At 43.9% G+C, this 21,721-nt stretch overlaps 2 protein-coding genes across 2 annotated transcripts; both read left to right on the top strand.

The window, feature by feature from the left end:
• The first annotated feature begins 1,786 nt into the window (after positions 1-1,786).
• LOC132225290 (probable proton-coupled zinc antiporter SLC30A4) lies at positions 1,787-3,769 on the top strand. Its single transcript, XM_059680595.1, has one exon. It carries the CDS (start codon positions 1,802-1,804, stop codon positions 3,086-3,088), a length of 1,287 nt encoding a protein of 428 aa, XP_059536578.1. The 5' UTR covers positions 1,787-1,801; the 3' UTR covers positions 3,089-3,769.
• Positions 3,770-9,145: 5,376 nt separating this feature from the next.
• LOC132224946 (transmembrane protein 89-like) lies at positions 9,146-9,977 on the top strand. The gene is made up of 2 exons (XM_059680130.1): positions 9,146-9,439; positions 9,819-9,977. Exons 1-2 carry the CDS (start codon positions 9,146-9,148, stop codon positions 9,975-9,977), a joined length of 453 nt encoding a protein of 150 aa, XP_059536113.1.
• The last annotated feature ends 11,744 nt before the right edge of the window (positions 9,978-21,721 follow it).

Below are 21,721 nucleotides of genomic sequence, written 5' to 3'. Positions count from 1 at the left end.
TCATAGATTGGAATACTCAACATAGTAAAGCTGTCAGTTGTCCCCAAATTGTTCTAGAAGTTTAATAAAATTCTTAAAATCCCTGGAAGTTTTTTAGTAGACAGAGAAAAACTTAATTGAAAATTTAGAATAGTATAGGAAGGGTAAAGCCTTACAATAGTCAAATCATATTTTGGAAAGGATAATAATTCAGAAAGAATACCCTTTCTGCTATAAAAGCTTACTATCTAGCCAGTAGTCATGACTTTGTGGTACTGGAGGAGAGAGAGAGAGAGATGTTGATAAGTGACAAAAATAGAAAATCCAGCAACAGATCCATAGAAATATACCTAATTGATTTTCTAAAAAGGTGAGAAAGTAATTCAGTGGAGGAAAAATGGTACAGGAGAAATTGACTATCTGGACAAAAAAAATTAATTAACTTTGACCTAAATGTTAAATCCTATATAATAATTAACGAAAACCACATAATTGACTTAAATACAAAATGTTTTAAACTACAAAACTTTTAAAAAACATATTTTTATTGATTTCAGAGAGGAAAAGAGAGACAGAAACATCAATCATGAGAGAGAATCATTGATTGGCTGGCTGCCTCCTGCAAGCTCTGCACTGGGGATTGAGCCCACAACTCAGGCATATGCCCTGACAAGGAATCAAACTGTGACCTCCTGGTTCATAGGTTTACACTCAACCACTGATCCACTCTGGCCAGGCACTACAAAACTTTTTGACTTTATAGCTATTCCAGCCTTCTTATGCTTCATGTTTGTAGGGTTTATATTTTCCCATCCATTTACTCCCAACTTATTATTTAAGATGAAATTTTATAAACAGCATGTTGATTCTTGCTCTTCCATCTATTTTATTAATCTTTTACACTTAACTGGATTATTTAGATGATTAACATATAATTACTGGTAGTTTGATTCAGGCCTAATATTATATTATTTGTTTTAGGTTGGTTTCCGGTGTTTTTTATTTATATGTTCTCCATTTCCTGTCATTTTTTGGATTAGTTAATAATTTTTAGAATTCCATTTTTATTTGTCAATTGAGTTTTAATCTACATCTCTTTACTTCAGATGATTTTCATTAATCTAAGTGAAATTTTACTTATTCTTTCATTTGTTGTCTCCATTTTATTAAGCCCATTGTTTTAGTTTTAAATTTTGCATTTTTATGTTGGTATATCTCTGCTGTGACTTCCTATCTTTTCATTCATTATAGTTTTTTGTTTCTATTAACATACTGAACATAGTTATAAATATAACTTAAAGTTCGAGCCCGATAATTCCAACATCTAGGTCATTAGGATTGGCATTGGTTGGTTGTGTTTTCCTTTGAGTGTGGTCACATTGTCCTGGCTTCCATATGTCAGATAACTTTGGCTTGCATCCTTGGTATTTTGAATGCTATATTATGGAGATTCTGGATTTTGTTATATTACCTGAAGACTATTGGTGTTTGGTTTTAGCAGTCAATTAATTTGGTAAGGCTCAAGCTGAAAACTGTCATCAGTTGTAAACATTAGCCAAGAACTCAGTTCAGTTTCTTAGACCTTAACTACAAGGCATGCAGGATTCAAATGTCAATCAGAGATTAAGGCTGAAGTAAAACACAGAATTTGGGGGTTTCTTTTCACAATTTCTGTCCTTTCCTAAGTTTCCTCTCATCTTATAATCATATGGTCCCATGTTTTTCTCACCAAATATTCTGGCCAAAAAGAAAATGGCGTGAAGTCGGGGCCGCCGGCAGTGCCTGCCGCGAGCCGTTCCGTGCGCGGCGCGCCGCCTCTGCCATGGCCGGATCCGGCGCGTGGAAGCGCCTCAAATCTCTGCTGAGGAAGGACGACGCGCAGCTGTTTCTAAATGACACCAGCGCCTTTGACTTCTCGGACGAGGCGGGGGACGAGGGGCTTCCTCGGTTTAACAAACTTCGAGTGGTGGTGGCCGACGATGGTTCCGAAACGCCGGAGAGGCCTGTTAACGGAGCGCACCCGGCGCTCCAGGCCGACGATTCCCTGCTGGACCAGGACCTGCCTTTGACCAACAGCCAGCTGAGCCTGAAGGTGGACCCGTGTGACACCTGCAGCAGACGCAGGGAGCTGCTGAAGCAGAGAAAGGTGAAGACCAGGTTGACCATTGCCGCCGTTCTGTACTTGCTCTTCATGATTGGAGAGCTCGTAGGTGGATACATTGCAAATAGCCTAGCAGTCATGACAGATGCACTTCATATGTTAACTGACTTAAGTGCTATCATACTGACCCTGCTTGCTTTGTGGCTGTCTTCAAAATCACCAACCAAAAGATTCACCTTTGGATTTCATCGCTTAGAGGTTTTGTCAGCTATGATTAGTGTGCTGTTGGTGTATATACTTATGGCATTTCTCCTATATGAAGCTGTCCAAAGAACTATCCATATGAACTATGAAATAAATGGAGATATAATGCTCATTACCGCAGCTGTTGGAGTTGCAGTCAATGTAATAATGGGGTTTCTGTTGAACCAATCTGGTCACCATCACGCCCATTCCCACTCCCTGCCTTCAAATTCTCCTACCACAGGTCCTGGGTATGGGCACAACCATGGGCAGGATAGCTTGGCAGTGAGAGCTGCATTTGTACATGCTTTGGGGGATTTGGTACAAAGTGTCGGTGTGCTAATAGCTGCCTACATCATACGATTCAAGCCAGAATACAAGATTGCTGATCCCATCTGTACATATGTATTTTCATTACTTGTGGCTTTTACAACATTTCGCATCATATGGGACACAGTAGTTATAATACTAGAAGGTGTACCAAGGCATTTGCACGTTGACTATATCAAAGAAGCCTTGATGAAAATAGAAGATGTCCATTCCGTGGAAGATTTAAATGTCTGGTCTCTCACTTCAGGAAAGCCGATGGCCATTGCACACATACAGCTAATTCCTGGAAGTTCATCTAAATGGGAGGAGGTACAGTCCAAAGCCAGGCATTTGTTGTTGAACACATTTGGCATGTATAAATGTACTATTCAGCTTCAGAGTTACCGGCAAGACGTGGACAGAACTTGTGCAAACTGCCAGAATGCCAGCTCCTAACTGAAGATGTCTGGGGGACTACTGCCTTATTTACCCTGCAGTCACAGACTTGAGAGCAATAAATGCACTTGAATGGGAGAATGGAATTCCTGAGAGCCGTGCCCAGGCACTTGCCTCGCAGTCAGCCTGAGAGCTCTAGTTTCTGTCCAATGGTAAAGTGAGACTTCACCATGATTTTCAGATGAAGATGTTTCCAAAACACTGTTTACAGAATGAGACGTGACTCTACAGATACCTCAGAGAAGACAATCGAAGACCGTACTTCACAATCACAGCAGAGCATGTGTCATGAAGGAAGCATCAAGAGTTCTGTATTTGCATTTAAAAATCCTTTTTAAAGCCCATTTCTATCAAGCCAGTGCTGGAAAACTGATTTTTTAATGTAATCTTGATACCCAGCTTCTGGAATTTGACACCCAGCTCTCTCTTTTTACAGAAATTATTTCTCAGCAGATTTCAGAAAGTACTAGTAATTATCCAGAGTGGAATAAGCATGTATTCCTAAATGTTTCAGAAATGTTTTATTTCACAAGTAAGTCTTATTGGTATACTTTATTATACTTTATCAACAAAGTTTTCCAGATATTACAGGGTTTTGAATCTCAATTTTTGGTTATTTGTAATCTTATCAGAACCAAATCTTTATGTATTGTGGTCACTGTCATTAAATTGCTTAGGAAATATTTTATAAAAAAAAAAAAAAAAGAAAACAAAAAGAAAATGGCTTGTACCTCATAGCATGAACCATAATGATTCTGGGTATCCTCACGGTAAAGCTGTCTCCCTCCCCCCCAAAAAAATCTAGATGCTCATTCCATTTGGATCACTTGCTGCATGTTTTTGCTACCCTCAGAAAAATCTTCCTACATTTTTTAGGCTGAAAAATACTGAGGTAGTTGTTTATCATGTACTATTGCTATTAGTAGAGTGTATAGCCATTATATGCAGAAGGGTTAGTTAATTAAGCCCTGATTCCTTAAAACTAGAAGGGGAGCTCTTCTTAAAGCATAAGGAATCACAAAGACCAAAAGTAAATTTATACCAGACAACTACAACAGACTAAAATGGAACAAAGTAAAGCAAATAGAATACATATTAAATGAATATTAGTATGCATAATACAGTGTACTACAAAAGGATGAACAATACTCTTTATAATGTTGTTGTACTTTCCAGAGCTTAAACATACAAAACAACATAAACTGATGAACAAAAACAGATCCAGAGACAGAGAAACATCGATCAGACCGTCAAACCTCAGAGGGAAGGTAGGGGAGGGTGGAGATTAGGGGGAGAGATCAACCAAAGGACTTGTATGGATGCATATAAGCGTAACCAATGGACACAGACACTGGGGCGGGGGGGTGAGGGCATGACTGGGGAATTGGGGAGCAATGGGGGGATAAGGACACATGTGTAATACCTTAATCAATGAAGAATTATTTAAAAAATACAAAATACATAAATTAATAGAACTACAAAGAAAATGTGAGAAATCCAACTAATAACTTGGTATTAAAAAAACTTTCTGTTACTGATAAAAATCACACTAAATATTAAAAATATAAAAGATTTTGCCCTGACCGGTTTGGCTCAGTGGATAGAGCATCGGCCTGCGGACTGAAGGGTCCCAGGTTCGATTACGGTCAAGGGCATGTACCTTGGTTGCAGGCACATCCCTGGTAGAGGGTGTGCAGGAGGCAGCTGATCAATGTTTCTCTCTCATCGATGTTTCTGGCTCTCTATCCCTCTCCCTTCCTCTCTGTAAAAAAATCAATAAAACATATTTTAAAAATATATAACAGATTTCAACTATGCTATTAATAAGGTTTATTTCATGGAATATTATACATATGGTTTCCACTTATTCACCTTCTGGAAGTAACTTTGTATATGATGCATGACTGCGTTTTCATTTTTATCTCCTCTAACTACCTCTCATCATCCATATGTGGCCAATACATTGTTGTTAGACTTTTAGAATCATTTGGATTTCTTTGGAAGAAAGCCCAAAACATTGTATGATATTAAAATTAAATATGGTCAAAGTGTTTCCTTATATCTAGGGTTGTGTATGATGTGTGCTTTAAGGAACAAACAAAAAGCACACCTTTCTTTTCTTCTTTGATCAATGATGTATAAAACTCAAAAACTAAGAGTACATTTATAACTTAGAGCTGAGCCTCAAGTGGGCATTAATGGAAACAGTGTTTGGCATTTAACTCCTGTAAATACATCTGCTGAATAGAACTACTTCAGTGATCAATATTGTCTAATTCAGAACTACAAGATCTTTTAGTTGTAAAGGACATGGGAAAATAAATCAATGAAAAAATGTTCTAACCTTGTTGTTAGATTTTTCAATTAAAAAATATACAATTTATCATCTTATTATTTCCAGTTCCTATAATATAGTGAAATCAACACATTTTAAGAACAGCAGTATGCCTATCCTTCAATAGAGATAATCTGAACTATTAGGAGTCTCTGTTAAAGCTGCATGTGTCTTAGTACAGATGATTCTCAAAAGTTGTGGCAAGTCGTACTGATATGTAATTTGTTATTATTCACATAATTAGAAAAGCAATGGTTTTTATAATTTAAACAGGTTCAAGATTGTATCTTGACAGATGGCATTCTCATGAGTATTCTGATATTTTTTGAGTGGGAGGAAAATGGAAGTTTTACACAGTGGTTTGCAAATTCACTGTAACCAGCTACATTCTAGATCAGCAGTTCTCAACCTGTTGGTCGCAACCCCTTTGGTGGTTGAACGACCCTTTCACAGGGGTAGCCTAAGACCATCCTGCATATCAGATATTTACATTACGATTCATAAGAGTAGCAACATTACAGTTATGAAGTAGCAACGAAAATAATTTTATGGTTGGGTCACAACATGAGGAACTGTATTTAAAGGGCCAGAAGGTTGAGAACCACTGTTCTAAATTAAACTAAATTTACAGTATACGTATATATATGGACTTTGGCTGTTCTCAATCATCAAGCCATCATACAGTGTTTCTGCTTAAAAATTAGAACTTTGTGACTGACAAAGCATAGATATTTGCTATTATGAATCACTAGAGGTCAGATGCATGAAATTCGTGCAAGAGTAGGCCTTTGCAGCCGCGGCTCTGCCTCAATCCCTTCCTTGCAGCCACGGCGGCTGCAGCCCCAGCTTCATCTGGAAGGTAGCCTGGAAGGACATCTGGACGGCCATTTGGTTGATTTGCCTATTACACTTTTATTATTATAGGTCAGTGATGGCGAACCTATGACACGTGAGTCAGAGGTGACACGCGAACTCATTTTTTGGTTGATTTTTCTTTGTTAAATGGCATTTAAATATATAAAATAAATATCAAAAATATGTCTTTGTTTTACTATGGTTGTAAATATCAAAAAATTTATATATGTGACACGGCACCAGAGTTAAGTTAGGGTTTTTCAAAATGCTGACACGCCGAGCTCAAAAGGTTCGCCATCACTGTTATAGATGGTAGTTCTTAATTTCCTTACAACATTTTGGGCATATCATAGAATTTTGGATTACACATCTGAAGGACTCTATTTTCAGGTTACTTTTTGGTACTTGTATGAAATGTTTCTTGTAAAAAATATATATTTTTGTTGATTTCATAGAGGAAGGGAGAGGGAGAGAGAGAAAGATCAATGATGAGAGAGAATCATTGATTGGCTGCCTCCTACATACCCCCTACTGGGATTCAAGCCCATAACCTGGGCATGTGCCCTAAACAGGAATCGAACTATGACTGTCTGGTTCATAGGTCAATGCTCAAACACTGAGCCATGCGAGCCAGGCTGAAATGTGTCTTTTCTTTCTGGTTGACTTTAGAAACATTTGTTTTCTGTTATAGTTCTACTATGTCACTATGATGCATCAAGTATATACATATATTTTTTGGGGTGTCTCATTATATTTCTGGAACCTGAGGATGCATGTACAGCTGACCCTTGAACAATAAGGGTGTTAGAGGCACCACCCTCCCATGGAATCAGAAATTCCCACATAACTTTTTACTCTCCCCAAATTTAAGTAAGGTTGACGTTTGGTATCCACAGGGGTTTGGTTCCAGTAACCACTCTCCTCTTCCCCTAAACACAGATACATCAAAATCTGAGGATGCTCAAGTCTCTTATATAAAACTAGAGGCCCGGTGCATGAAAATTCATGCACTGGAGGGGGGGGGGGTCCCTCAGCCCAGCCTGCCCCCTCTCACAGTCTTGGAGCCCTCAGGGGCGGGAGGTGACCCCACAATCAGGGTAAGCCTGGCAGTGTAAGCCTCGGCTGGCCCTGGTTACCTGAGCCTCAGGTGGCCCTGGGCAGCTGGGCAGCCACCATCTGAGGCTTGCCTGTGCCTCAGGCCAGCTCTGGGCAGCTGGGGGGCTGAGGGGACTGGGGTACTCCAGAGGCAGGTGTGTGGCAAGGCTGGGCCCACCAGGGGGGAGTGGGCCCGGCCTTGCTGCACACCTGCCACCCTGGCAGGGCTGAGGGGACTGGACACCGCCATATTGTGGCTGTGGGCGCCGCCATCTTTGAGGCAGGGCAGTCAATTAGCATATTTCCTCCTTATTGGTTGTGGGCGCCGCCATCTTTGTGGCAACATGAGGGAATTAGCATATTCCCTCCTTATTAGATAGGACTAGTGGTGCACGAAATTCATGCACGGGGGAGGGTGTGTTCCTCAGCCTGGCCTGCACCCTCTCCAATTTGGGACCCCTCGAAGGATGTCCTACTGCCAGTTTACAGGGATCAGGCCTAAACCAGCAGTCAGACATCCCTCTCGCAATCTGGGACTGCTAGCTCCTAACTGCTCACCTGCCTGCCTGCCTGCCTGATTGCCTCTAACCACTCCGTCTGCCGTCCTGCTTGCCCCCAACTGCCCCCACCCCGCTGCTGGCCTGCTTGCCCCCAAATGCCCTCCACCACCAGCCTGATCACCCCAAACTGCCCCCCCTGCTGGCTGCTCACCCCTCCCCACTGGCCTGCTCATCCCCAACTGTCCCCCTGATAGCCTGCTCACTCCAAACTGCCCCCCTGCTGTCCTGATCACCTCCAGCTGACCCCTACTGATGGCCTGCTTGCCCCCAACTGGACCCCCTGCTGGTCTGCTTACCCCCAATGGCCCGCCCCCCACCAGCCTGATCACCCACAACTGCCCTCCCCTCTTGGCCTCTAACCACCTCTACCTCGGCCCTGCCCCCATGGCTTTGTCTGGCTAACATCTGGAAGGTTTCCTGGAAGGTCTCCCAGTCTAATTAGCATATTACTCTTTTATTAGTATAAATATATTTGTCTGTAAATATGGTTATGATTGAAGATATGAGTAGGACCAGGTAAAATTTTATAGAATGGGCCTTTTATTAGATGGTTTGCCATGTATGCATTTTTTCTAAAGAAGTAAAAATTACTTTAAAAAATGTTCCAGGAAGACTTTGAGAAATTTACAGTATCTGCTTTTCTTCCAAGAACGTTGTCACTTTTTTTTAAAAAAAAACACTATGTTTATTGATTCCAGAGAGGGGAAGAGAGGAACATCAATGATGAGAGAGAATCACCAATCAGCTGCCACCTGCACACCGAACACTGGAGATCTAGTCCAAAACCTGGGCAAGTGCCCCAATCAGGAATTGAACCCTGACCTCTTGGTTCATAGGTCGAAGCTCAAACACTGAGCCATGTACCAGGCAGGCCCGGCTCTTGAGCACTCACTCCGCTGCCTACAGGAGGGTCAGCAGCCCAGGGGCTTCTTTAGAGTGTTAGGGGGGGTGTGAGGTGTGGAGCAGGGAGGGCAAAGGAGCCAGTCCCTCAGTCCTGGGCCCCAAGCCTGCCCTCCCGCCCCCCCCCCTCCGTGCCTGGCACTGCCCCGCCCCCAGCCCCCACTATATTTTCCCCGGGGGCTGCCCCTGGGGAAGGCTCCGCCCCACTGGAACCCGCTGCCTCTGCTGCCAGGTGGGGGAGGGGTGTTTGGCCTGTTGCTAGGCGCCCAGGCCCCGATTCTGCTGGCACTCGCTGTCGCTGTGGCTGTCGCCATGCAGTACCTGCCGTCCTTCCTGCTCTTGCTCCTCCTCCTGGCCATGTCTGCTCCCTCCCAGGCCTGGTCTTGGCCCCTGTGGTACCAGGTGGGGCTGGACTTGCAGCCCTGGGGGTGCCAGCCAAACAGCCTGGAAGGCTGCGGGATCAGCCTGGGCTGTCCCGGTTACTGGCTGCGCCTGGGGATGAAACCCATCTACTTGGTGATGGGGGTCATGCTCACCAGCGCCATGATTCTGATTGTGCGCCGCAAGGTGCTGAAGCGGCGGGGCCCGCAGGGCGCCAGGAACGAGGTGAGAGCCTCCTGGTCCCCCAGCCTCCTCCCTGGACCGACACCCAGTGAACCCATCCTCTCTCCACCCGCCCCGCCGCCCACCAACCTCCTGCCCACATCTGTGGGGCCCCTGCTGCCCCCCCTACACCCCACGGTCCGTACATATGCCCACACCCATTGATCCCTGACCGTGCCCCAGGGCCAGGACCATGCCCCTCTGTTTCCCTTCAATGCCTAATCCTCATCCAGCCCCCAGGGACCCCATGGCCACTCCTGCCCACAGACCCTCCGTCACCCAGCTCCCCCCTCACCAGCCCATCGCCCCAACCCCAGGGGGGGGCCCTCGTCGAGCCCCTGTCTGCCCCTCTGCTCTCACTCTGCCTCTTGGTCCTACTCAGCTCCCGCAGGTGCCTGCTCACACCCCTAGACTACGTAAGCGGCGGACCCAAGTCTCCCAGCGCGCCCGGCTACTCAAGGTCCTGCACATGACGGACTCCCTCCTGGCGAAAATCCAGGGCCACCTGGAGCATCTGGCCGAGCAGCAGCCCCGGAAATAAAGGGCATTCCCACCCCGTGAGGGTGAACAACACGCCTCTCCGCCTGGTGGGCCCTGGGGTGGGGAGGCCTGAGGCGCTGCGCCAGGCTGGGACTGTGTGTCTGTCTCCCTGGGTCCCCTCCTACGTGTAGAACCAGCAGCTGACTCACTGCTCCACTGCCCCCCCCTCATGACTCGCCTCACTAAGGGTGTCACCCAGAAATACAGCTGCTATTCTGGGGGTCCCAGAGGCGCCCAGGGGGGTGGGAGACTTGACCATCGGGTCAGACTTGGGTGGTCCAGGGAGGGAGGCCCAGAGGTGACGACCAGCCAAGGCTGCTAGCTGGGCTTCGGGCCTGAGCTGGGGCTGGGGCGGGGGGGGGGGGGCGAGGGGGCGGGGGGGGCGGGGGGGAGGGGAGCCCTGGCTGCCTCCCCCTCGGTGGTGCCTCCAACCTGTGCTCTGACACCTGAGTGGCCCTTGCTCCAGGGCCTCCCAAGGGGACCTTCACCCCTTCCTCCCTCCCTCCTGCCGCAGGCAGCCCGGCAGGCGGCACTCTTAGGGTCTCTGTTTTAGAAACACAGCATGACATTACGAATTCAAAACTAGAAGCAAGTGCGCTAGGATGACGAGGAAAGAAACGACAAACGTTAAAGCTTCGGTGAAACTGCAGTGCGAGGCCCAGGACCAGAGCACATCTGGGTCCCCCGACATTTCTGTAATGCGCCTCCCCCCCCCCCCCCCCCCCAGTCCGCTGCTAGCTCTGCTGGCCTCTGCAGAAGGGTTTTCCACACAGAGACCGAGGGCAACTCCGTCCTAACACGCCTCGTGAGGTTTGTGTCTCGGTTACTGGTGGTTTAGGAAATGCCGCTCCCCCACGTGCTGTGGGTGCGGTCACACCGATGGCCTGGGCTGTTGGCAAATCGGAGAAACTTCCAGCAACGCTTCTCATAATAGACGCTGTGTGAGCTGGAATAATTGTCCACAGATGAACTCTGGGCTCCACACGTTTCAAGCCTGTTTTCCTTCTCGGCCCACAGTTTCTAGCCTTGGGCGCTGGGGCAGGTTCTAAATGGAGAACCTTGGCCTCCTTCCTGGGCCCAAGGGGGGCGGGGCGGGGAGGCCTAGAGGCCATTCCTACGGGACAGGTAGGGACAATGAGCTGAGACACAGGCGTGGAGCAAACATCATGTCCCTCTAAGTCTAAACCCAAACCAAGTGCCTCCCTGTGGTAGACGTGCTGCCCCCCAGCGGCCCAGAGCCTCATCACAGCGGGACTCCCACATGCCCAAGGACTCCCAGTAAACACCCTGAGCTCCCCCTTAGAGTGCCCTTCCCAGAGAACCCAACCAGCGACAGTCCCCCACTCACCTTCCTCTTGGCTGCACCCCCAAATGTCACAGCCCCTCCAGTGTCACCTACACAAGGGGAAGCGGGGTGGAGGCGTGTCCCAGTGGGAGAGGACAGAGGGCCTGACTGGGTGCGGTTGGACTCTCTTAATTTTGTGCGTTTTCAAAAAAGACTTGATCCTGCGGACACACTCCTGGGGGTTCTTCACAGGCCGGGGAGTATGTAAAGGGCACTGGAGGCTGAGAGAGCGTCATCAGCCTGCTATTAGGTCCACGTCTACATTCCGCAAGGTTTACCGCGCACCTACTGTGTGCCAGCCTGCTGGCTGAAGTGCAGAACACTGTGGGCCCCTCCTCGCCCACTCACAAACGGGAGGGTGGCGGTGATGGTGGGACAGACTCAAAAAGGCAAAATTACTCTGCAGGGGCCCGCTGGCCCTGAATCGGCGATGAGGGGGAGAGTGCTCCTGTCGGGAAGAGCAGCACTTTAGGGCCTGGTCGGGGACCATAGGGTGGTCAGGACTTCAGGAGACAGGAGGGGCTCTGGGGGGGCAGACGGGGGCAGGGAGGGGTGGTAGCCAGAGTCATAGCCCCTCAAGGTACCCGTGGGGTCAGCGAATATGATACAATTCTTGGCAAAAAGAACTTTATAGGCAGAACTAAGATTAAAGACCTTAAGCCCTGGCTGGTGTGGCTCAGTTGGTTGGGTATCGCCCATCCCATGCACATGCCCAGGTTGCAGGCTCAATCTCATGTCAATGTTTCCCGCTCTCTCTCCCTCTCCCATACTCCCTCTAAAATCAACAAAATATATTTTTTTAAAATATATTTTATTGATTTTTTTACAGAGAGAGGAAGGGAGAGGGATAGAGAGCCAGAAACATCGATGAGAGGGAAACAGGTGAGAGGGAAACATCGATCAGCTGCCTCCTGCACACTCCCCACTGGGGATGTGCCCGCAACCAAGGTACATGCCCCTGATGGGAATCGAACATGGTACCCCTCAATCTGCAGGCCGACGCTCCATCCACTGAGCCATACCGGTGAGGGCAATAAAAATATTTTTTTAAAAAAAGATTAGCCCTGGTTGGTTTGGCTCAGTGGACAGAGCGTCGGTCCGCAGACCGAAGGGTCCCAGGCTCGATTCTGGTCAAGGGCACATCCTGGCCGGCTTCATCCCCAGCGGGGGGGTGGGGGGGTGGGGGGGGCACGCAGGCGGCAGCCAATCAGTGACTCTCATCATTGATGTTTCTCTCTCCCTCTCCCTTCCTCTCTGAAATCAATAAAAGTATATCTTTCAAAAAAAGATTAAAGACCTTAAAGCAGGGAGATCACTCTGGGTTGTTTTGGTGGCCCAAGCACCCTCATGAGTCCTTTCAAGCAGAAGGGAAGCTCTGCCTCTGCCACTGGCTTCCGGGATGGGGAGCGGGTCCCCGCCCGCCAGGGTCGGAGGCACTCAGGGGATGCGAGGGCTGGGCTTGCCCGCGGGTGGCAGCCCGCAAGGAATGAGCCTCAGCCCCACAACCACTGGGTTTGAACTCTGTCACCGGCCTGATGGTTTCTTATGGCAGCGACAGAACACATGGGTGTTAGACCCAGAGGCCGGGCGCTCTAACACACGAGGGACGCGTGGACATGGCTTCGGAGCGGGAGCGCAGGCCGGAGAGGAAGGAGCATGACGGACAGACAACATGGCCTCTGTGGGTTCAGGGAGCCCCCCTCGGGGTGCCCCGCGGTCTAGGCTCAACCTCTCACCCACTTCCTTATCCTGTCTCGGCACCTCTCGAGCCCCTGGGGTCTCTAACTCTCATGCACTGGTTCTCAACCTTCCTAATGCCGAGACCCTTTAATACAGTTCCTCATGTTGTGGTGACCCCCAATTTCATTGTTACAAATTGAACATAATTAAAGCATAGTGATTAATCACAAAAACAATATATAATTATACATGTGTTTTCCGATGATCTTAGGAAACCCCTGTGAAAGGGTCGTTCGACCCCCAAAGGGGTCGCGACCCACAGGTTGAGAACCGCTGCTCATGTTTCTGGGGTTCCAGGCAGCGGAAATGGAACCTGGTTTTCTCTTGCTCATCTGCTTCCCGTGGACTCAGCCAAATTCTCGGGGAGGGGGAGGTAGAATTTCTCCTGCTCACACTTTCTACCCCCTGCAGGCGGGAGCCTGGGCTTCAAGGATGCTGCCAGCGGTCCTGGCCCATGTGGCTCGAGTGGTGGGAGCGCCATCCCGTCGGTTGTGGATTGAGTCCCTGTCAGGGCTCGGACCCAGGTTGCAGGGACACGTAAGGGAGGCAACCGATTGATGCCTCTCTTTCTCTCCTTTCCTCTCTCTTAAGTCAATAAAAACATCCTCGGATGAGGACTTAAAAATAAAAATAAGATAAAAAAGGATGCTGCCAGTCAGGCCGGGGAGGAGACTGAGAGCTGTGACTGGAGCCGATGGGAAAGGTGCTTGGTTCCGCTGCGCGTGTGTTCGAGTTGCTTTCCAAACAGGAATCCTTTGCACAAACTATCACAACTGCCCCTTTTCCTGAGCGACAAACACACGGTCAAATCCTCACCTTGCCCACTGCCACTTCATTCTTTTAAAAAGAAACAAACAAACCTTGACTCTCAGCCGCTGCCTCTTGCCCCCGGACACTAAGCTGGGCCCAGCCCCCCCTCCCCCTCCCCTCCCCCTCCCCCCTCCCCCTCCCCCATCCCCAAGGTACATGCCCTTCACCGGAATCGAACCTGGGACCTTTCAGTCCACAGGCCAATGCTCTATCCACTGAGCCAAACCAGTTATGTCTGTTTTATATTTTTTAAAATTGTCTCACCTCAATTGAAGCTGGATTCTTCCTGTGAGAATCCCTTATCACCTTGATCATGGGAATATCCTTCCAGAGTAGTTTGGCAGCCACTTACATCAGGTACTCCTAGACTATCACTAACTTAAAATCAAATTTTTGTCAATTTTTTGGTTGTCTGGACCATAGAGTACTGCCAGTTTTGCTCTAACCCCAAGTAAGTAATGGGACAGAGGTTCTGAATTCTAATGGAAAGTTTTTATTTCCTTTATCCTAAATAATAAAGAGGTAATATGCAAATTGACCATCACACCCTTATGCAAGATGGCCTCCCCCATGTGGTCACAAGATGGCCACGCCCATGTCATCACAAGATGGCCACCCCAATGTTGTCATAAGATGGCCATCACAAGATGGCTGGCAGGGGAGGGCAGTTCTGGGCAATCAGGCCAGCAGGGGAGGGCTGTTAGGGGCAACAGGGCCAGCAGGGGAGGGCAGTTGGGTTCGACCAGCCCTGCAGGGGAGCAGTTAGGCGTTGATCAGGCTGCCAGGGGAGTGGTTAGGAGGCGATTAGGCTGGCAGGAAGAAGTGGTTAGGGACAATCAGGCAGGCAGGCAGCAATCCCAGATTGTGAAAGGGATAGGGTCTAAACTGGCAGTCGCATACCCCCTGAGGGGTCCCAGATTGGAGAGGGTACAGGCTGGGCTGAGGGACACCCCCTCCCAGTACAATAAAATTCTACAATAAAATTCCTTGAAATCTCTTGAGGCCAGTGGATGGGTTTTATTATCAAGTTTCCCTCTTTACTTAAAGTGTGGATTTCGAAGGTCTCAGATTTATGCAGGGATCTTAGGTCCAGCTCCTACCTGCATGCTCCCAAGGCCTTGAATATTTTCTCTCTGTGGTTTTTTATACCTAAACAACTTCAACTTTATTATCTGATAAGCTTCTAATCCTTTCCCGCTGTCCTCTTTTCCTAGACAGAACTTCACTACTATAAACTCAATTGCTTACATCACTGGCTTTTTATTCTTTTTCTCTTCCTCCTTATAATAATTATCATTATTATTATTTCTTCATTTTCTTTGCAGATATAATTTTCTTAGAATTGGTGCTATAAGTTTTTAAATTATGTTTTATGCAGTATTTACAAATATTTTAGATAATATTTTTATATTAATCTTGATGACCATATTAACAATATCAAAAGTCTTGGTTAAAATTATTTCCAATTCTCAATATCTACATTAAGTTCTACTTTATCACTCTCATAGAATGTTTGTGCTGGAAAGAAATTAAAATATGATCTAGTCCAGAAATCCACTTTACTATCTCTAGGAAGCAGATAGGTAATATAAATATGTGAAAAAGCTGCATGTAAAACGATAGAGTAGTGGGGCCTTGTTTTATATCTGGAGAGTGCCCTCCTAAAGACATCTAATAATATCTAACACTATGTTGACCAAACAAAATAACTCTGTAGAATACAGTTTGCAACCTCTAATTCTATACAAACTCCCTCATTCTATGTATGATGAAATTGAAAACACACCAGGTCTTGCCCAATTTGCATAGCTAATCACTTGAGTCCTCCCACCCTTTTTTTTAATCCTCACTCAAGGATTAAATTCCATTGATTTTTAGAGAGAGTGGAAGAGAGAGGGAAAGACAGAGAGAAATATCGATGTGAGAGAAACACATCGATTGGTTGCTTCCTATACACGCCCAGACCAGGGAGGGGAGGAGCCTGCAACTGAGGTACTTGTCCTTCGGTCGGTCTGCAGGCCAATGCTTTATCCACTGAGCCAAACTGGCTAAGTCTTAAATCCCCTTTTTGACAATCATGACTACCATAAACTTATGGAACAACTAGATGCTACATGATATAGTAATTTAGAATAGTGACAGATAAAATATTAAAGGTTTTATTATTAACCTCAACTCTTAAATCTCAAGCATTAAAATCATTTCAGTTGAATAATAGTATTTTTTCTTTGAAAATGATTATAATTAGCTTAGCTTGAATGTATGTGATTTTTAGAAAAATGTGACTGTAAAGGAAATGTTTCTTTTCCCAAAACAGGTAAGATCGCGAAGGTAATTTCTTGTTTCATCTCAAGTCCAACCAAGAATCCCAGTGTAAAGCAAAACATCTATTTCATCATGACGTCTGAGACATGGGCTGGGAACTGCAGCCCATAGATAAAGATGTATCTAGAAAGTACAGAGCATTACTCAGATGCTATCAGCTGCCTTCCTGCATCATGTTGCCACCTTTGATCAAATACCTCATTAGAAGAATACTAAAGAGTTCAGAGAAAGTTTTAAAAGATTTTTTCTAATAAATGCAAATGTTGTACAAAAGGTTTTTCCAAGAAAATAATTCATTGCTTATGTGTGACTCTTCATAGCTACAAATGTTTTTCATTCATTATCTCATTTTTTCCTCAGAAAAATTTTATGAGGATAAAATGATTATTGTTCCATTTATTACATGAAGACATTGAAGCCCAGATAAAGCAAATGATTTTATCAATTCACATGACTGATATGCAGCAGAATCAAGACTCGAATTCAGGTGTTGTTATTATAAACCATGCTTTTGATATTTCTACATGCTATCACTTCTCATATAAATTTACATGATATGCAAGATAAAAATTTAACCTTACTTTGTTACTCTTATTAAGATGAGTGTGTCCTATCTTATATGTACTAATATTAGTTTTTCAAATGTTTTCATTTGATTTATAAATAATGTTTATTTTATCATATATAGTAAATTTTTCATTGTTTTTTATTTTTGTGTTTTTACATTTTTTGAGAAAACAAACAGGAATTTCTGGTACTTATATACAATTTTTAAAAGAAGGAAACAGCAAGTGGTATAGATAATGGAAGATTAGTTCAAGCTTGTTGTAAGGAAATGAGAAAAAAACTAAAAATAAAAATTTAAAAATAAAGTGTCAGCTTAAGAGGCTGAGAGAGACCATATGTTGGGAAAAAGTGAGCATATTCACAAATTCACAATATTAAAACTAGAAAAAAGGTACCTCTACCAAACAACTTTACTAATAGTTATGAATAAATGCTGATCACATCTTTATTTGTAATCCTTCAGCCCATAGGCCATATGTATGATCTATTAATTGGCACTTGTTTATATGCTTTAAATCAAATATTTACTGAGCAACATGTTGAATTTGAGGCTTTAGGGCAGGGGTCCTCAAACTATGGCCCGCGGGCCACATGCAAATACAAATATTGTATTTGTTCCCATTTTGTTTTTTTACTTCAAAATAAGATATGTGTAGTGTGCATAGGAATTTGTTCATAGTTTTTTTTAAAACTATAGTCCGGCCCTCCAATGGTCTGAGGGACAGTGAACTGGCCCCCTGTTTAAAAAGTTTGAGGACCCCTGCTTTAGGGTATATAAAGGGAAATCAAGCAATATCAGTTCTCAAATGTTTATCCTATATAATAAAAGGCTAATATGCAAATTGCCCCCTCAAATGGGAGTTCAACCAGGAGTTCAACTGGGAGTTTGGCCAGGGGGCAGGGCCGGCCAGCCAACTGCCCAAGGTCCCTCCCCGTGGCTGGCACAGCCCGATTGGCCCCCCACATGCTGGCCAACTGCCCGTGGCCCCCTCTTCCTTATTGGCCCCGATCAGGGCAGGCTGGCGGAACCCAACCCATTCATGAATTCATGCGCCGAGCCTCTAGTAATCTAATGAAGGACAAACCAAATTTAAAAAGGTATATATGATAGATTGTTTATTTTTCATTTAAGACAGGCATTGAGAAAGTATGAGATTAAGATGAGGAAAGTACCATTAAGAATGGACATGAAATTACTTTATTATCAAAACTGATTCATATTTCTTGTTAGTTATGAAGTACATATATAGGCAAACCTCAGATTTATTGCAGGTTCAGTTCCAGACCACTGCAATAAAGTGAATATCACAATAAAGTGAGTCACATGATTTTTTGTCTCTCAATGCATAGAAAGTTATGGTTATACTATACTCTAGTCTATTAAGTGTGCAATAGCATTATATCTAAGAAAACAATGTACATACCTTAATTAAAGATACTTTATTGCTAAAAATACCAACAATCATCTGAGCTTTCAGCAAGTAATAATCTTTTTGCTAGTGGAGGGTCTTACTTTGATATTGATGGCTGCTGGCAGATTGGGGTGGTGGCTGCTGAAGTTGGGGTGGCTGTGCAAATATCTTAAAATAAGACAACAATAAAGTTTCCAGCATTGATCAACTCTTCCTTTTACAAATGACTTCCCTGTAGAATATGATGCTATTTAATAATATTTTACCCAGAGTCAAACCTCTTTCAAAATTAGAGTCTATCTTCTCAAACCCTGCTGCTACTTTATCAATTAATTCTGTTTAATAATCTAAATCCTGTGTTGTCTTTTCAACAATCTTCACAGGTTCATCAGGAGTAGATTACAATGCAAGAAACCACTCTCTTTGTTCATTCATAGGAAGCTAAGAAGTTACTCCTCATCCAATAAAGTTTTACCATGAGGTTGTAGGAATTCAGACAACAGACTCCACCTCCATTCTCATTCTCTTGCCATTTCCTCCACATCTGCAGTTATTTCCTTTACTAAAGTCTTGAAGCCCTCAAAGTCATCCATGAGGGACAGAATCAACTTCTTCAAACTCCTATTAATGTTGACATTTTGTCTTCTTCCCATGAATCTGACATTTTCTTACTGGCATAAAGAATGGTGAATTCTTTGTAGAAGATTTTCAATTGATGATCTGCAATCCATCAGCGGAATCACTATTTATGGCAGTTGTAGCCTTAAGAAAAGTATTTCTTAAACAGTAAGACTTGAAAGCTGAAATTACTTCCTTGTCCATGGGCTATACAATGGCTGTTTTCTAAGCAGGCATGAAAACATTAATCTTATTGTACATCCCCATCAGAGCTCATGGGTGACTAGATGCAGTGTCAACTAGTAGGAATATTTTGAAAAGAATTCTTTCTCTGAGCAATAGGTCTCAACATTGGGTTAAAAAAATCCAGTAAACCATGTTGTACATATGCAATTTTATTCCATGTTGTTTAATTTATGGAGCACAGGCAGAGTAGATTTAGTATCATTTTCAAAATTTCTAGGATTTTTGGAATGGTAAATGGGCCTTGTGTTCAAATTAAAGTCACCAGCTTCATTAGCCCGTAAAGGAGAGTCAGCTTGTCCTTTGAAACTGAAACCAGGCATTGACTTCTCCTAACTATGAATGTACTAGATAGCATCTTCTTTCAATATAAGTCTGTTTTGTCTACATTGAAAATCTGTTGTTTCATGTAGCCACCTTCATTAATTATCTTAGCTAGATCATCTGGATAACTTGGTACAGCTTCTATATCAGTACTTGCTGCTTCACCTTGCATTTCATGTTTTGGAGATGGCTTCTTTCCTTAAACCTAATAAACCAACTTCTGCTGGCTTCAAACTTTTCTTCTGCAGAATCCTTACCTCTCTCAGTCTTTGTAGAATTGAAGAGTTAGGTCCTTGTTCTGGATTAGGCTTTGGAATGTGGTGGCTGGTTTGATCTTCTATCCAGACCTCTAAAACATTCTCCATATCAGAAATGCACTGTTTTGCTTTCTTATTATTTGTGTGTTCACTGGAGTAGTACTTTTAATTTTCTTCAATAATTTTTCATTTTCATTCACAACTTGGTTAACTGCTTGGTGCAAGAGGCATAGTGTCAGGCCTCTCTCTCTGCTTTCGAAAAGCCTTCCTCACTATGCTTAATCATTTATATCTTTTGACTTAAAGTAAGAGGTGTGTGGCTTTTCCTTTAACTTTAATACGTAGGGGCCACTGTATGATTATTAATTGGCCTAATTTCAATTTCTTGTGTCTGAGGGAATTGGGAGACCTGAGAAGAGGTAGAGAGAAGGAGGAATGGCCAGTTCATAGATCAGTCAGAACACACACATTTATTGATTAAGTTTGTCATCTTATATGGGCATGGTTCATGTTCCCCAAAATAATTACAATAGTAACATCAAAGCTCAATGCTCATTGATCACCATAAGAAACATAATGTCAATGAAAAAATTTAAATATGCAAGAGTGACCACAAAGTGACACATAGAAATGAAATGAGGAGATACTGTTCAAAAAATGGCACTGGTAGACTGTCTAGATAAGGATTGCCACAAACCTTCAATTTTTAAAAAAGCATAGTATCTACAGAGTGCAATAAAGTGAAGCACAATAAAAGCCTGTATGCTTGTATATGTATATCCAAATATATATGTTTGAAATCCATTTTCAATAACATACAAAGAGGCATTTTAGATGACTGGTTTACAGATGTGCCTTTGTGTGTGTGTGTGTGTGTGTATATGTACTTTTTCTTCCACTGTAGATCATAACTTTTTCAAGGTTGAGGACTCCGTTCTTTTATATCTAGACAAACACACATGTGTATACACATCATCTCCTGCCCTGTACTATATTCTTCTTATTGTTAGTATAGAAAGTAAATATTTGAATAATGCACAGCATAATAAGAAACCATCATAAGAGCTTGAAGAAAAGGATGGTGAATTAAAAAGGAACTATTTGTTTCATTATGCTGTAGTACAAGCCCAAGGGCAAATAAAGTCAGAAAGGAAGTTGTAACCAAGTAATTTGGTAACCAGAGCATGAACAGGGTCTATAGATGTGGTGATAAGGAAAAGGACTTGGGAAATGATAAAGCCGCAGCAGACTGGGTTATATTTTGGATGTGTGGGAATGAGTAAGAAATGATCCTGCCACTGCCAGCTTGATTTGGGGTAAAATGAATATTGCTTTTCCAAAGATCAAAAAAAAGATAAGTTCTATTTTCACCCCACTGAGGCTGAACACAAGAAATATAGTAATAAGATAGGTTTGAGACTATGACTTTGTCTATATGATCAAACACACTCATACACACACATATGAAACTAGGAAGAAAATCAATGAGACCAGTTATGTTGATACTAAATGATCTTAAAGTGTGTGAAGTCCTTTCCATTATTTATACATTCACTTATTAAATACTAATTTCTTTAATACTCATTTATTAGGCACTGTTCTAAGCACTGAGGATGGAAAGCTAAATAATATCTAGCCGCTGACCTCAACGGGTTCTAAAAGATTCTGATCAGGAAACAGCCAAATGCCTTGTTTTTTCCTATTACTGGTTTATGTGTTTAGATATAATAAACAGAACGAACTGCCTGTGCAGTGAGAAAATTAATTAACAAAGCACAGAAACATTTCATTTAGTGGAGGACCCACTAGTACATGAGTTTGATAGGTTGAATTTCAGACACATAATTTTATGCTGGCAAAGTGGGATATAATAGGTTTGATGGCAGGAACCAGACTTCCTGGTTTCTTGATATGAGCATAATGCACTGAAAAACTAAGGCTTTGCCTTGTAACCCTTGATGAGAACATGGAAAAATCACAAGTGAATACTAGGCCTCCAAGCAGAGATTGGACTGCACTATGCATTTGCTTAAGCTTAAGTCAAAGTGGCAGCTCCAGTTTCTCAGCCTTTGGGTGGTCTTCATGTGGGTTTACAGTAATAATC

Source organism: Myotis daubentonii, chromosome X, assembly GCF_963259705.1.
Source record: "Myotis daubentonii chromosome X, mMyoDau2.1, whole genome shotgun sequence".
In the NCBI taxonomy this organism is placed as follows: Eukaryota; Metazoa; Chordata; class Mammalia; order Chiroptera; family Vespertilionidae; genus Myotis; species Myotis daubentonii.
This window is presented reverse-complemented; position numbering and strand designations above follow the sequence as displayed.